A 16,234-nucleotide genomic window follows, 5' to 3' on the forward strand; every position below is an offset into this window, starting at 1 on the left:
AGCTACGTACATTCATTTTGCCCCCAAAAAAGTTGATGCCCCCCCCTTTCAACCAGACAGCCATTTGTAATCCATTGGGGGGCGCAGAAAATGTTTGGAAACCACTGGCTTAGCATCTTTTTAGTTGACAGGTTGAAACGTAACGTCATTCGCGCAAGACCCCGCCCCCAGCTTCCTATTGGAGGGAAAAAACTCCTCTCCAAAGATGACGACCGTTGGTTTTAGCTGTCAACATAATGCGCTAAATCTTAAATGTATATATATATATATATATAAAAGAAAAAGGGACGCGGTGTTTTGCTACTAATTGTCAATACTATGACAACTAGAAGAAAAGATTACAGGTCAGTAAAAGGTTTTAATAAAAATAAATACATAAAAATAGCGAAGGAGAGGGAGGTATGTTACAGGAGAGGCCAGTTTTGTTAGCTTGACTTTCACAATTTTAGCATGAAAACAGTAAAACTCGAAAGAGACTTAAAGATTTTGTCCGTAGAGAAATGTTTACGTGTTTTCTGGTGTTGAGTCTCTGTCAGCTAGCCGAGCTGTTGGTCAGCTATACAAAAGAAGAAAAGGAGCGGCTTTGACTTGCTCTTCACCGGTTTCTCTGCGATGTTTTACCTTTACTGTGGCGCGTTGCACTAAATTAATAATACTTACATCTCCAGGTTTCAATTTGTTAACATAATTGCTCAATGGCCGAAGAGCAGTGGTTATGACAAGTTGAAGAATCATCTTTTTGCCCCCAAGCATTGTGCGCATGCGCGATATTTCCGGATGTAAACAATAGCACTCAACATGTCTATGAAATTATTACCAGTTTCTCTGCGAATTGTTTCTACGGAAATCAACAAGTCTTATTGCACATCCACAACATGTTGTAGGTCTGGACTTTGAACCATTCTGACACTTTTTACATTCTTACACAATTTAGCATTTTGCATTTGATGATTTTATTCCTTAAAGGCAAAAAGAAAGTTGCATAAATTACTGAAATGACTGACATTTCGAGTTACCGTCACAAAAACAGAACACTGTTTTGCAACTATCTGAAATTTCATAACACGTTTTAGTGACAGCTCTTTGTTCCTCTTTTCAGCCATGAGGTTCTGTGAGGTGTTGGTCCTCTTTGGTCTGCTCAGACTAACTTCAGGGCTGCCTGTTGCCTCGCCTTTCAGCCAGGCGCCGTTTCTCACTGTGTGGAACGCCCCCACAGAGAACTGCCTCTCCCAGTACGCCGTGGATCTTGACCTGGGGATGTTTAGCATCGTCCAGAACCAAAATGAAACCTTCATAGGTGAAAACGTCACCATTTTCTATGCTGACAAGCTGGGTCTGTACCCGCGGTACTCAGCCCAGGGAGAGGCCATCAACGGCGGGGTTCCTCAGAACAGCAGCCTAGATGGACACCTCCGACTCGCCAGCGAAGATATCCGCTACTACATCCCTGACAGAGACTTCCAGGGCCTGGCGGTGGTGGATTGGGAGAGCTGGCGGCCGGTGTGGGAGAGAAACTGGGACAGTAAACAAGTGTACAAGGAGGGGTCAAAAGCCCTGGTGAGGGCCAGGCATCCAGACTGGAATCCTGCTCAGGTGGAGGCAGCGGCTCGGGTGGATTTTGAGCAATCTGGGAGGAAATTCATGGAGGAAACACAGAAACTGGGGCAGAAAATGAGGCCAAGTGGCTTGTGGGGGTTTTATGGATTTCCGAATTGCTACAACTATTACAACGACAGGAGCGTAAACTACACAGGTAAGTGTCCAGATGTGGAGCTGACGAGGAACGATGAGCTGTTCTGGCTGTGGAACGCCTCCTCCGCGCTGTACCCTGACATCTACCTGAGCCTGGACTTGCGAGGCCTCGGCAAAGAGGTGCTGCTCTACGCTCATCACCGCATCCTGGAGGCCATGAGGGTGGCGGACCAGGTGACCCCGTGGCAGCTGCCCGTCTTCCCCTACGCCCGCATCGTCTACACCTACACATTAGAGTTCCTCTCCAAAGTGAGTGGCAGGTTAATACCATCTTCTTCAGCATGGTCCGATGTAAATAATATTCTGTTTTCACAACACAGGAGCATCTGGTCTACACTTTAGGAGAGAGCGCTGCTTTAGGATCTGCTGGGGTCGTGCTGTGGGGGAACCATGCATTTGATAAATCTAAGGTATGAAACATGCAATGGCTGTTTTCCCTCTGCATAACACTGATATAATCCTGCAGATATCTGTTAAAATACTTATTAGGAAAGCTGTTGTGAAAGTGATACTTGTTACAAATCATTTCTCTATACTCCCAAGTGGTAGTACCACTGTTTGATGACTTTTAGCATCTCAGGCACCTATTGGCTTCTACTGCAGTCAAACTCCTTCCGAAAGACTGAAGATCTTATGGGACGAATTTGTAAAATTTGCAGTTTATGGTGACATGCAAAAGTATTCACTCCTCCTGAAAGTGTTTCATGTTCTGTTACTTTTATGTATATATGTGATTTGGAAGAACAATTAGTCACTGCTTTTTTAAAATTTAAATTAAAAATCTAAATTTGAGGGTTGGATTTGTATTCAGCCCCTTTACTCTGCTATTCCCAAGTGAAATATAGTGAAAACAATTGGTTTCAGAAGTTGTCTTATTCGAGTCCTCCTGTGTGTATTATAATCTCAGTGTAAATCAAGTGACAACCTCAAGGTTGTTTTGGAAGTAAAGATATTTACTAAATATTCACCTATCTATTTAGCACAAAGCTAAATATTTAGCTTAATAACTAAATATTTAGTTTGGCACTAAATGTTATGTTCCTAACCTATATATTTAGTTTGAAGCAAAATATTTAGTTGGCCCATTAAATATTTAGCTTGACACCAAAATATTTAATTTGGAGCTAAATGTTTTGTTTTCTAAATATTTAGTTTAAAACCATACATCATTTTGCTTCCACTTCCCCATCATCCACTCTTTTATGTTGGTCTATTTCACAAAACCCTTTAAAATACACTTTAACTTTAGATTGTAATATTATAAGATGAGAAAAAGTTGAAGCCTTTGCAAAGTAGCATCAGTAGACAACAAATAATACATAGAAAACATATTATATGTGTAGATTAAATAAAAACTAAAAGAATCAAAAACATTTTAGACCTCAGATGTGCAATATGACTTTATTTACTCTAAAACAAACACTATAGGAACAACGAAGAGCAGATCTACAGAGTTGTTTATTCTGTGCTATTTGCTGTGTTTGTCCAGGCTACATGTGAAGCAGTCAAGTCCTACATCGATGAGACTTTAGGTCCCTACGTGGTCAACGTGACCTCAGCTGCCACGCTCTGCAGCCAGACTTTGTGCTCCTCTCAGGGACGGTGTCAGAGGTCGGACCTGAAGTCGGGCGCCTACCTCCACCTCGACCCCGCAGCCTGGAAGATCCTGTCTGAAAAGAACCCGGCAGGAGGGACCAACTACAGGGTTTTAGGGCAGATGGATGCACAAAGTGTGCTGCAGATGAAGTCTGACTTCCACTGCAGGTGTTATCCTGGGTGGGGAGGGAGGAACTGCTCCACGCCAGCTTAGAGATTACAATAGTTTTAAATAATAAGAGGGAAGTTCAGAGTCTTTCTGAGTGGAGTTTACTTGTTGCTTGTTGGGTCGTCAGCTTCTTCTCAGAACCCAAAGATGTGCCTTTTAGCAGTACTGGAAACTCTAATTGTGCTTTTAGGTATCAGTATTTCTTTGTTCTGTGATGGGTTTGCAATTCTTAATCAGGATCAAATGGGTTTTGAAGATGGATGAATGGACTGATTTGATTGATTATTGCTCATTTCAAAACAGCTACATTTTTTAAAATCATGACTTATTTTTTGCTTCTGTGTTTTGATTTCATTGTCTGTATGGACTGATATGGATGTGTGTATTTTTTTTTGTGTTTTTTTTTTTACATAAACCACTAATTTGTTTTGGTGTCTTCCTACTTAATCAAATCCTTCTGCAAACTGCACAGATCCTATTAGTTTCCCAGGCAGACTTGTGCTTTTGTGTTGTACTTAAAACACAACAGCACAAGTTGTATCCCAAGTGGATGATTTGTTGTTTTGATTTAACTGTCAGCTTCTAAAAAACATCATGCAAGAGTTGTTTACTCTTTATTTAATAGCTGTTCCCATTGCTGTTGGCTTTAAATGAGCATTAGTTTATTCTTTGTCATTCCTGAAACACCAGACTAAATGTATGTAATATCTTGTGAGTATAAGATATTACATGCTTGTAGTATCTTGTACTCACAAGAAAAAAGGGGATATTTTATTGTTTTTCCCATTTATTGAAGTTACTGGGGCTTTCATAATGACTTGCTTGTTGGTTCGTGACCAGCAGGTGGTGCTGTCGGACTTCTAACCAAAGACAAACATCAAGGTCATGGCTACGGAAGCTCTAAATCACAACAGCAGTTAAATCATGTTAGGTAAAAACACATTTTACTCATTACGTGATTCAGATTATCGTCTATTTCTGCAGCAGTTTAGGATTTATAATAAATTCAAGTGACTGAACCTCAGAGGGCGTGAGGTGACATTGATAGGGATGGGAATGCCATGTATGATGTCTCCTTATCTGAGATCCACAACTGCTGCAAACTGATGTCACTGACGGTGATTTTACCTCCTGTGTCCCTCGAGGATTAGACGACTGGAAGATCAGACTCCCTTGTTCCCAGCCTCCAGCTTTATTAGGCTGAATTGTTACAAAATGAGGACAAAGTGGGCACTTGGTTTTGCAAGGAGAAGCAACACATTTGCAGTTTTGCTTTCTGTTTTTTTTTTTTTTTCATATATATTTATAGAGAGAAAAAGAACATTTACTGCAGCAACTGTCTGAACAAGACAAATTTCTGAACTTGTTTCTTTCAGTCCAAGGGCGAATGTTTACCTGGAGCGGTTTGATGAATTTGGGAACATACAAAATGGCTCCCGCTGATAGACGTTCAGGGCTGATTGTCAGTTACTTTGTGGTTGCAGTAATTTTCTCTCACCCTGGCAACCTAAAATCCACTTCCTCTACCCAAATTAGAACAGGACACAGCCAAATAATTCAACACTTGTTGCAAAGCTTGTTTTCATAATTTAAAAATTATATTTCATTGTTGCTGGATTTTAAATCAAGACATGAAACTTTACAGTTAGAGTAAGATTTACCTGTTGCGAGCCACGTTTCAATGCGTTATCACACATTTCAGAATTGCCTCCACACTTCCACAAAGGCCATTTGTGACCTGTTTATCTGCTCTGAGTGGTTCCCTCGTCTTTCTCCAGCCTCTGCCAGGTCTGGCAGGCCTCTTTTATTTTCCTATCCCTTCCATCTCTGCATTTCTTCATTTTGGCGTCTCGCTCTGTCACCCACCTCCATGGTCACGTCCTCCCTTTTCTTCGCTGCTCGGGCTGCAGATCGTCTCGCTTGCTCTGGGTTTAATCACGGTTTTGTCACGCTCCGTCTCAGTGTCCTTCAGAGGACTCCCACTCTCTGATCGGGGCTCTTAAAGATCCTGTGCTCACACTTGTTTACATAATTTATGTTTGTGTAAGTCATCAAAGCCCTCAGTGTTATGCACTGATCAGGCTGTTAAAAGCAAAGAGTTTGCCTTAAAACGGTCAAAGTGCCTGTTAAGCGGTCAGATTTAAGGTCTGTGTAAAGAAAGAGGTCATTCATGCTAATTAATGTTGTTTTCCATCAATACAATGGAGTCAGAATAAAGATGTAATTTTACTTGAAAAAATATCTTAAAATTATGAGCAAAAAGTTGTTTTAATGAGAGAAATTTGATGTCACACCTCACTCTGCGTGGTTCTTTCTTGGAAACAGACACAAATAGTTTCAAAGTTCTGCTACTGATAACAGAAATACTTGATCTTTTAACACATCAGCATCAAATTGTTAAGTGCCATGTGTAAAACTTGTACCAGAGTATAACTTCACAAGACGTTCAACATTTATCACTCAATTTTCTGTTACTTTTGGTGTAGGAGTTATTATAAAATTATTAATTTATTCACCTAATACTACAACTTTATTCTGGTTATATTGTGACTTTATTTTCATAATAATAAAATAAAATAAAATCTAAGATTGGTAATTTTTATTTAAACGTAACCAAGTAGGCTTCCTTGAAAAAGTTAGCTTAGTTCTAAAGGCTTTATAAAACATTTTTATGATATTTTTTGCTCAAAATCATTCTTACATAATACAATTTTAGTCTGGTTAGTTCTGCATATTTTCATCTGTTGTCACTTTAAAATCAAATAAGATCTTGTTGGCCAGGCCCCACAACTCAACGCTTAAACTCACACGTGAAAACGCCTGCAAACAAATGCACGATTGTCTTTGAAAAGCAGATGTGGAGCCTCCTGCGCAATCAATAAGAATGCATCAAGAGGTTTCTGCATGGTAAGTCAACAAAAAAACACTTTTCTTTTCCAGCAGCCATTGTACAGCACATGCAGCAATAAAACCAGTTGCTTGGGTTGCTAGGTAACGGCACAAATCCCGCTAAATGTGACTTAAGAGTTGTGAGGTTTTTGAAACGACTCATTTTCCAGACACCAAAAACATTCATTTATTGCCAGAAAATGGCTGAGTGTTTGTTTTCTTTCAAGCTTTTAGGCTATTTTTATAAGCAGTTTAGACCTAAATGGAAGTACAAAAATATGCAAAATGTGAATTTTTGAATATATTCAGGCTAGTGCTACTCACTTTTTCAATTAACATTCTAAATTTGACCTCTGATTTTAAGCTGCTGATGAGAACGCCTTTTTATTCCCATAAAAAGCGCTGATGGATTTTTGCATTTAATCTTGTAAAATCTTATTTGTGAAAGAAAAGCATGTAAATTGAAGGAGAGCAGCCTTGGAACTACCTTTTAATAACATCCCACCTCATGTAAATCAAATCAGAGTAGTGGATCAGCGACATTAAATGTAAAGGCTGAAAGACGTATTTGCGCAGAGGTCACAACATCCTGCTTGTTACGGGATAGAACCCTGTAATTTTCCTTTTTTTCCCCCTTCTTCTTCTTTCCCCACAGTTGCAATCACAGCTACACCACATCCTCTAAGCAAGGGTGGATGCTGATGGACTCATGGAGAACTGTGCATTCAACCTTCAATTAAAGGAAAGTACAAGATGATAGGGATAAACAGTGCTTGTGGGGTCTAATCCATGGTTTTTATTTCTGTTGTACATTTGACTCCTTGTCCGAAAACCTCCTGATGAGAGGCGACCTGACAGACTGTCACATGCGGCTTATCATGAGATGACTGCGCTCAACCACAGTCCTGCAAAACCCCATCAGACCTGAAAAGTGTCTCAATTTAGGTCTAAAAAGAAGCATTACTTTTAAACCTCCTTGTGGCAGAATCACACAATGAAGTTCACATCTAGATGGAAAATAATTTTCCCTACAAGTCAGTAAAAGAAGAGGCAAATCAAACCTTAAAATGTATAATATGTTTCCGAGCAGGTGCTCAAAATGCCTGCTGATATCAAATTTATCCTGATGAATCTTAAATATGCTCTGCTTCCATGAATACACATTGATGACATTGAGCATAGTCGGCTGATGACAATAAATAAAAGTATTATAATGAGAAAATGACTTTTTTTTAAAATCCACGATCCTCCTTTAGTTTGTAATTATTTCCGATGTATTTTTCTCCTCAAGCGTAATTCATTTTAGCCTTTTTCTCGTTCATTTTACCGGATTTGATCTGAGCTCATTTGAATAAACATTTTGCTTCATATTAGTGTGGGTAATGAAGTGGATCTCAGAAGAAAAATGCTTTTGTTAGAGAGCAGAGACTGCTGCTGCTCAAAGATTGTCAAACTGGTCAAGTCAGCGGGGGAACTGCTAATTGGATATCAGATTTAATCTATTGTTGAGGACCAACGATGATTGGTAATTTTTTCTGGACAAAGTCTGAATGCCAAAAGTTCAGAACTTCAAAATTAGCAAGAACGAAGGAGATGAGAAAAAATATCTTTGAAATATTAATATTTTAAGGGAGGATTTGTTAATACGAATTTTATCATAATAAAAAATGTGCTTTTTCTTTGAGGTGATGATGATGTTTCACAAACTTAAGTGGAAACCAGTAGATTTGTGATTTATTGATTAACAATACATTTATTATTGTTGATTATTAGTCATTTTCTGTTTAATTTCTATACCCAAAAGGTAAACTTTCTCTAAAAAGCTCATGGTTTGGGCATTTCAGTGGACAAGTGTAATTATAATTTCTTCACTTCAAACAATCAGTGAAACAGAAAATGACAACAATGGTGGGTTTACAACCTGTCAGACTGTTTTGCAGGAGTACTTTGGAAATGAAAACATGATATTTAGAGATATTTTTCATTTTATTATAACATTGAATGGCAGAAATCAACCATAGGTTACTGATAGTCATTGTGAGAATAACATTGAATAATGTTTAACTTCATTGATTGGCTGCTTTGATCAGCCATCTCACCGGTCACAGTTTTTTGAATGGCACTCTTTTTAAGATGGGGAAACATCTTCCTGGTTTATGTAATTGGTGTGATAATATAGAAACGATGGAGCATGTTTTTATTAGCTGTAGAAATATGTGAATCAAAAGAGATTACTGAATATGGAAATGGGCTTGGGAATTGAAATTTGAGAATGTGGTTGCTCATTTAAATAGCATTGAAGGAAAAGAGAAGATATTTCGTTTTTTAAATAATACCGGGCTCATTAGGATAATTTGAGGAATAAGTATTAGGATCCAACAGATGGCAGTAGTGCAACAGCAATGGATGCAAGCTGCTGTTAAAATCTAAAAAAAAAAGAACGTCACTCCTCCTACATCCGGGTGCTCTGCCGCCATCTTGACAGTACGGTTGCTTTCCACTGCATTGATCGGACGGAAGAAAACCGCGACGACTGGATACTGTTGGATTCAAGGATGTAAACACAAAGGCAACAAAACAGTAAAGAGAAGTTTTCATTAACCTCTGTGAAGGTGAGCAAACTTTGCTTCGAAGCATCGACGAGTGTGGCTAGCTAATCAACGACCGAGCTCTCATCACTTCATTAGCGGTAAGAGTATTCTCAAATGTTTCTAAAAATAACCAAAACCGTGACACTGGTAGTCAATAGTGTGTCGAATGGGTTGCTGTAAAAATTTTACTTTGTTTGCACACTTATAGTGAAATTACTAGACACTGAACTGGTTTTCTCAAAGCACAGAAAAAACTTTAAACTTTGGTAATGCTAAATAAACCTTTAGCATAATTATTTTAGGACAGTTGGCCACAGACACAAAGATATGCATTTAAAGCACAAATGGACGTTTTATTGGTAATAATAATAATTTGAAGTAAACAGTAAAAAGTAGTAAGAAAGGTTGTTTCCCCCCCAGGATCCACTCTACTCTCAAAGATCTATAAACTTCTAATATTACATGCAGAGTTGGGTGGTAACTAGTTGCATTTACTTGAGTAACTTTTTCTTTATTTTTTATTTGCAAAAAATGTACTTGTAGGAGTATTTTTTACTGTAAATACTGTACTTTTTACTTTTACTTGAATAATTTTATTATGAAGTATCGCTACTCTATAGTAAAATATCTTGATTTTCTACCAACTGAATGAAAAACAAACATGTTTTACCCAAAAATGCACCAGACACAGACGCACACCTGCAGTTTTTTGTTAAAGTTTCATACGTTTATTATTGAAAGAAACTGATTTGGAAAAATATTCTTCTGCCTGATTTTGATATTTTCTGTTACTTGCATGAATTACTGTCATTTTCATCCTCAAAATGCCAAAATTTACACTTAACTTTATATTTTGGTCTGTCTGATGGGGTCATTTTTAAATATCAAATGATTGATAATTTGACTTTTTGCCAAATACTTTTTTTACTCGAGTTTTTACGTTTTTCACTTGAATAAAAATAAGTTGAAGCAGTGCTACTCTTGCGTAAGTACAATTTTAGGGTACTTTACCCACCTCTGATTAGGTGTAAGTTACCAGTAGTCATTGTTCCTCTGACAATCCCAGTCAAATCGTTTCTTCTAGTTTTTATTTCCCAAATGCATCTGCTCATTTAGTTAACTTTTATTGTAAAGAAAAAGAAATGAGGTGTCTTCATGTCGCTGCACAGGAGGTACAAATTCAAACAAATGCTCTCTTACATGAATTAAGATTAGTCCTCAGCAATCGGGGTTTTCTTGGTCTCAAGAGAAATGTCATAGTGAGTCGTAACCTTTAGCGGAGCATGTTATCTGCTCTGATGGCGCGGCCGGGCCGGGATGGGGACCAACACCACGCGATTAGATTTGAAAGGTCCCCATCCAAGTCGTGCCCACCGGCTATCTTGCCTCCACAGTTCAGCAACACCAGCACAAAGACATGCCACAGAGTTTCAAGGATCTGATCTGTCTCTCTGGATCCACGTCTCCCTGGCCCTAATTAATCAGCTGAGGGTGGAGAAGTGGAGCTGGGTCACCCTGTGCTGAAGAGGAGCTGACACTTGATGCAAAGAAACATGACACAGAGAGGATTCTCATAAAAAAAAATGTGTCTGACATGTTTGAGCTGCTCTCTTCTTTTTATCCTGCTTAAATGCTGCGATAGAAGAATGTAGAAGAGGCTGCAGGGAGGAAAGACAGATGTAGCTGCTGTAAATAAATGCAGATCTGTTTGCAGAACTGCTGACATGTATATATGTCATCGCAGCTCATGAGTTATGAAGCTGACAATGCCAGCTACTTGCCTAAACCACAGAGATCAGAGGATGTCCTTGATGTCAACTTGGATAGACAAATGGAAATCTGAATTACACAAAGCATGTTAAATTTAAGAAAGCAGCTGCAGGGATGTGATTCTCCGTTTTAGGATCGCTAAATGTTTCCTCAGCATCAAACGTGCGAAATCGCCCTCCATCTTTTATTTTATAACCTCAAAACTAATTAGCACCCCTGGAAAACGGGCATAAAACCCCCAGAATGAATTAATCATTTGTTGCAGTCGTATGCTCTCACTCAAAATGGAGGAAAATGCAACTTTTAGTTTGACTTGGAACATAAAACACCATCTTTAAAAATATTTACATAATCTCCATTGCCACAAATTTATACACCTCTAGCAACTTTATTAAAATAAATTTAACTGCAGCGTATTTTAACCTAAATGCTGCTTGGTTTTATCGTTTTGAAATGCTTATTCAGTTACTTGCTGTTTCCCTTGACTGTCAGTATATTGTTACGCAAGCCCAATTTCTTTTAACCATTTCTCAAAATGGGAAAGACAAGAGAACATGCATTTCAAAACTGGAAAGTACAATATGCTTAATAGAAAGTAGAGCTATTCATCAAGTGAACTACTAGTAAAATAATTCATTTAATTATATCACACTAATTTCCGACCCTGCAATTAATTATATTATTATTTTTTTTAAATCTATTTGGTGTTTTAGAGCGGGTCTCTCTCTGTGAAATACAAAATGCTACCTATTGTAAAGATATATTTCTAAAAATCACTTCATTTAAGTTTGTGAGGTCTATATGGGGATATAGACCCATATATTGCTGTAAATAAATATATTTATTGCTGTAAAACTAGATTCAGGCTGTTATATCACTCAGATCATAATAAGGTATTTAATTTGGATATATTTAAAAAAATAACTGTAGATTAAAAAAGGTAAACATTGATTAAAAAGACCAAGCTCATTTGTGTAAACATGATTTATGCTAGAGATAAACTTGCAGCTTTTTGAAACTAAAAAGACAGAAATGGTTGTTCACAATACAGATTTTTCCCCCCAGAAATCAAACAATAAATGAAAGCCCGGCCTAAAGCCCTATTTGACTTTCATGAAGTGAAGCTCTTTGTGCTTTTATTTTTACAGATTTCTGATTATTTGCATTTTTTCCTGGCTGCTTCTATAAAAGCAGAAGAGGTATTTGATGTAGTGTCTCATAATATATTCAGTCGATATGAGCTTTCTCCTTTCTGTCAGCTTTAAATTGACTTTCTTTATTGTCTCACATTTCTGTCACTGGTGACAAAGTTCCCATTTTTCCTCAAGTTTTGCTCCTAAAACTTGAGGAAATTGTCTCCCAGCTCAAGTAAATTTCAGGGGAGAATAACATCCATCATGTCTGGTCAAAGTGTTTGTCATTTTTGATCCATTAATGCCCAGATTGGCCTTTGTGGTCACAGCAGGGGGCAGTAGTGAATAGAGTTTCCGAAGCAAGACGCAGTGAGAAACTCTGCTCCGTGGTTCTGGTTTTGTGCCGGTATTTCAGGGCGAGGTCACCACATTGTACTTCTCCTTTATCGCTGTAAATGCTGCACTTCATCTGTCAGGATAAAATCAACCTCTGATAGGTGGATTAGTGGATTTTAGGTGATGGTGGTTCTTAAAAAATATAATAAAAAATTTAGCTGATCTAAACCTGTTGCAGCCAGTTGCTTTTCAAACTATCTCGGCAGGATTTTAAATTTTTCACATCTGTTATGAGTCATGCTTCAAATGTGGATTATACCATTAGGTGACTTCTCTCCTTTTTTATGGTTTTCCAGATCCCAGTTTGCTCGAATTGCAGCTTTCCGTGGAGCCACAGGGTGACATTGGCTCGGCACGCTGTTGTTCTTGGGCGTCGCTAAACGGAGGCTTAGCCACTGTCCAAATACTCCATTTCTGCAGCTGTTTCCTAGACAACTGACATTTAAAGGGGCAGCTCTGGCTGTTGACTGCCTGACCTTGACCAGCACTCTGTTTGCTCTTAAAAAACTGTTTGCATTAGCCTTTGACTATTTGAGTTCTTGCCACTTTGCCAAATCACTGCCACGGCAGGGCGGCACTGAGCAAAAACGGCACGCGAACATTTTGATTTTAGGCGGAGCAACAAAAAGAAATGGCGCCATTTTGTTTTTTTGAAGAAAATGTTTCAAAATGAGAGCAGATTTGAGTCATGGTTTATGCTTAAGGTGGAAAATCTGCCTAACTTGGGAAAACAAATGAGCTGCAATGCCAAAATCAGCTGGCAGCACATTTCTTGTGTAGGTGTAGCCGTTGATTCACTTGACTAACTAGCTAACAGGTTTATGTAGACTTGGGATCGTATGACTTGAAATCAAAATTAAAGGAGCTAAATGAATGTGGTGGAGAATGTTCCTTCCCTCCTCCTCTGATTCGTGGTGAAAGCCTCCTTGTATGTTCTTTTATGTTATCAACACAGAGCCTGATGTTTCAATCTGGCAGCCATCTCCCGTTTCCTGCCGATGATTACCAGGAAATTATTCACTGACAGGTGAAACCAGTCAAGCAGGAATAATGGGATTTCTCATCTCAGAATAGCAACAGAGGTTTTGTGTTTAAAACCTGATGTTTACTGTAAGAAAGAACAGAGAAAATGTGTCTTTTATGCTAAAAACGTGAATTTTTAAACACAGAAAGACAGGCAAAAGAATTAAGAGCCTCCATGTTTTATGTTTTTTAAGGGATATACTTGGTGTTTAGATTTTTACTTGTTTAATAAATAAGATGTAAACCATGTAGCATTGTTGTAGAAGCTGCTAATCAAAATCAAACCTTTTACCTGATAAAACTATTAGAACCTGCTGCACTTTATTGTTGTAAAGTTTTTTTATTTTTTATTTAACAAGTTATTTCATAAGATCTTATTGGACTTTTGCCAGCAGTGCTGGTTTTGGACGATAGGCCACTTGAGAACTTTATTCAAAAACTTAAAGTTTAATAGAAAGATTAATGTGTTCTTGTCTTTTTTTGTGTGTGTACGAAGTTGCTTGATGCTCATAGCCTTACTTACTATGAAAGTAAAATTAAAATAAAAATACTTTTGGAGAAACGGTGCGTTCACTCCAAGCATGTTACGCACATAAAAAATGCATCCGACGCTTCAGGTTTGATGCGTGTTTACTTTGAATGTAGACACTTGACATTTTGTCTTAGGCGCGTCTTAGGTGTGTCTTATGGGCGTCTTAGGCGCGTCTGACGGGCGTCTTAGGCGCGTCTGACGGGCGTCTTAGGCGCGTCTGACGGGCGTCTTAGGCGCGTCTGACGGGCGTCTTAGGCGCGTCTTATGGGCGTCTTAGCCGCGTCTTAGGTGTGTCTTATGGGCGTCTTAGGCGCGTCTGATGGGTGTCTTATGGGCGTCTTAGGCGTGTCTGATGGGCGTCTTAGGCGCGTCTGATGGGCGTCTTAGGCGCGTCTGACGGGCGTCTTAGGCGCGTCTTATGGGCGTCTTAGCCGCGTCTTAGGTGTGTCTTATGGGCGTCTTAGGCGCGTCTTATGGGTGTCTTAGGCGCGTCTTATGGGCGTCTTAGGCGCGTCTTATGGGCGTCTTAGGCGTGTTCGGCAGTAAAATTGCGCCGCTGCTAGATGCATGAAACATGCCGCGTTGCACCTCCACATAGACTTTGAATATAAACTAGATGCCCCGACGCTCAAAACGCGTTTGAACTTGAATGCACCACGACGCTTTTAGTTAAAGAATAATTAAATTTGAAAAAATTGCAAAAGTTTCAAATGGAAAATGAAACTTGTACCATTCAACGGACTACAACACACTTTGGACACCCCTGTTCTAGAAGTTTTAAATAACCTGTTAAATAAAACGCAAAACAAGAAAAACCTCCTTCTCGTGTAGAATTAATTTTCTGTGTCTGCTCAGTGCTGTGCATGGAGGTGGGGTCAGGATTACCTTATAAAGTGCAGCGTTTTACCACTCGGATACATAAATACAAAACTGCCAGTGAACTTAGGATGCATGTTTTTGAACAAGAGGCGAAAACAAAAGACATGGAGGAAATCCCTCCAAAGGGAAAGCAAGTAAACCGACACAGAGAGATGCTGATCAGGATTTGAACATGCAACCTTTGAGCTTTTAGGAAGCAGATCCAACCACTGAATGCAACCATCAGAGATTAACGTAAAATCAGATTTTCTTTTTTACCTGACCTGGATTCTTCTTCTCAATAATCTCACATTACTCCCATTATAAATTTTCTTTTTCACACAATCAAGCCAATCAAATACAACTGTTCTGCTTTTTCAGAGAACAAAGAGAATATAATTCACCTCAAAGGGGAAACTGGATTTCTAACGTTATTAAATAGATTGGGTACATGTATGAAGAAAATCAACCCGATATATTTTCTGAATCTTGTTGGATAACTGCAGGTGAAGCTCGGTGCTATTTCAAACTTTTATTATTTAATTGGTATAATTATTCAGGACAACACAAGCCAGGTGCAGGGGGGTAAAACTCTTCATTTCTACCTTGTGAACCAAAATAGGGTCATAACCGGAAAGACATGGAGAGGAACAAAAGAGGCAGGGAGAAGAAAAGGGCTAAATCTAATAACAGTCCAAAGATTAAAAAAGGACAAAAATGCAGGATCACACAAAGAAACACCAGGAGCAGCAGCACTATAGCGCTGGTCAAGGCAATCAGCATCTCTCTGACCCAGGGGGCCTCCATGCCAGGTGCTGCAGCAAAAGTCCAATCAATCATTATTCTGCTGCTCTCCTGAAATAACGAAAGGAAGAAAGAGGAAGGTCGGTGTAATTTAGTCATTCATTCATTTGAAATGTAGGGAAAACATTCTTTAGAAATTCATAAAAGAATGGTTTCCATTCTGTTGAGGGCAATAATTTGGCTTCAGCAAACTAATGTTAGTGCTTCTTTCTTTGTCCAAACAAAGTGACCCAGCCCACTGGGTTTCTACTGTAAAGGAATATTCAGTCATTTGCAGACCACATCTTTCATTTTGCTGCTGACAGAAGCTTTTAGCACTTTATAGATTTATTCTGATTTTGCTTGTTTTTTTTTTTTTTTGCCACACATAAATGTTTGAGATAAACAATATGAAAAACCACTAGGTACGTAAACTGATGAAAGTGATGATGATCTCTTATGTATTGCATGTAACTTTAATAATAAAATGTTTTTTTATGTATTTGTTAAAACTTATCTGTCTCATATAGTCCTAACTATATGAGACAGATAATCTGGAAAAACAAGAGCCAGGAGGATAGTCTTAGTGCTGTCAATCATGCTTGTGTATGTGCTGCACAACCACTCGTTGTGTTCTTGTTGGTTGTGCAGGAGGCTCCACTTTTGCTTTTCAAGGATCTACGGTTGTATAATTGCTCCTCTGTTTGCATTCATTTTGACTTGTGAGTGGAAACGTTGAGTT

The 16,234-nt window shown here is 38.7% G+C and overlaps 1 protein-coding gene across 2 annotated transcripts in view; it reads left to right on the top strand.

Moving 5' to 3' along the window:
- Positions 1-4,532, top strand: part of hyal1 (hyaluronidase 1) — a 9,466-nt gene extending 4,934 nt beyond the window's left edge. Inside the window, exons 1-4 of one of the 2 annotated variants that reach the window (XM_015048612.1) lie at positions 239-344; positions 1,100-2,001; positions 2,073-2,162; positions 3,242-4,532. In XM_015048612.1, coding sequence (XP_014904098.1) covers positions 1,102-2,001; positions 2,073-2,162; positions 3,242-3,562 — 1,311 coding nt within the window. In that variant the 5' untranslated portion in view covers positions 239-344; positions 1,100-1,101 and the 3' untranslated portion in view covers positions 3,563-4,532. Of the gene's footprint in view, positions 1-238; positions 345-1,099; positions 2,002-2,072; positions 2,163-3,241 lie in introns of those variants that run through there. The other variant, XM_015048611.1, reaches the window with a different exon arrangement.
- Positions 4,533-16,234: the final 11,702 nt, after the last annotated feature.

The sequence above is a fragment of the Poecilia latipinna genome, unplaced genomic scaffold, assembly GCF_001443285.1.
Source record: "Poecilia latipinna isolate Pla-1442-1.1 unplaced genomic scaffold, P_latipinna-1.0 Scaffold893, whole genome shotgun sequence".
Lineage (NCBI taxonomy): Eukaryota > Metazoa > Chordata > Actinopteri > Cyprinodontiformes > Poeciliidae > Poecilia > Poecilia latipinna.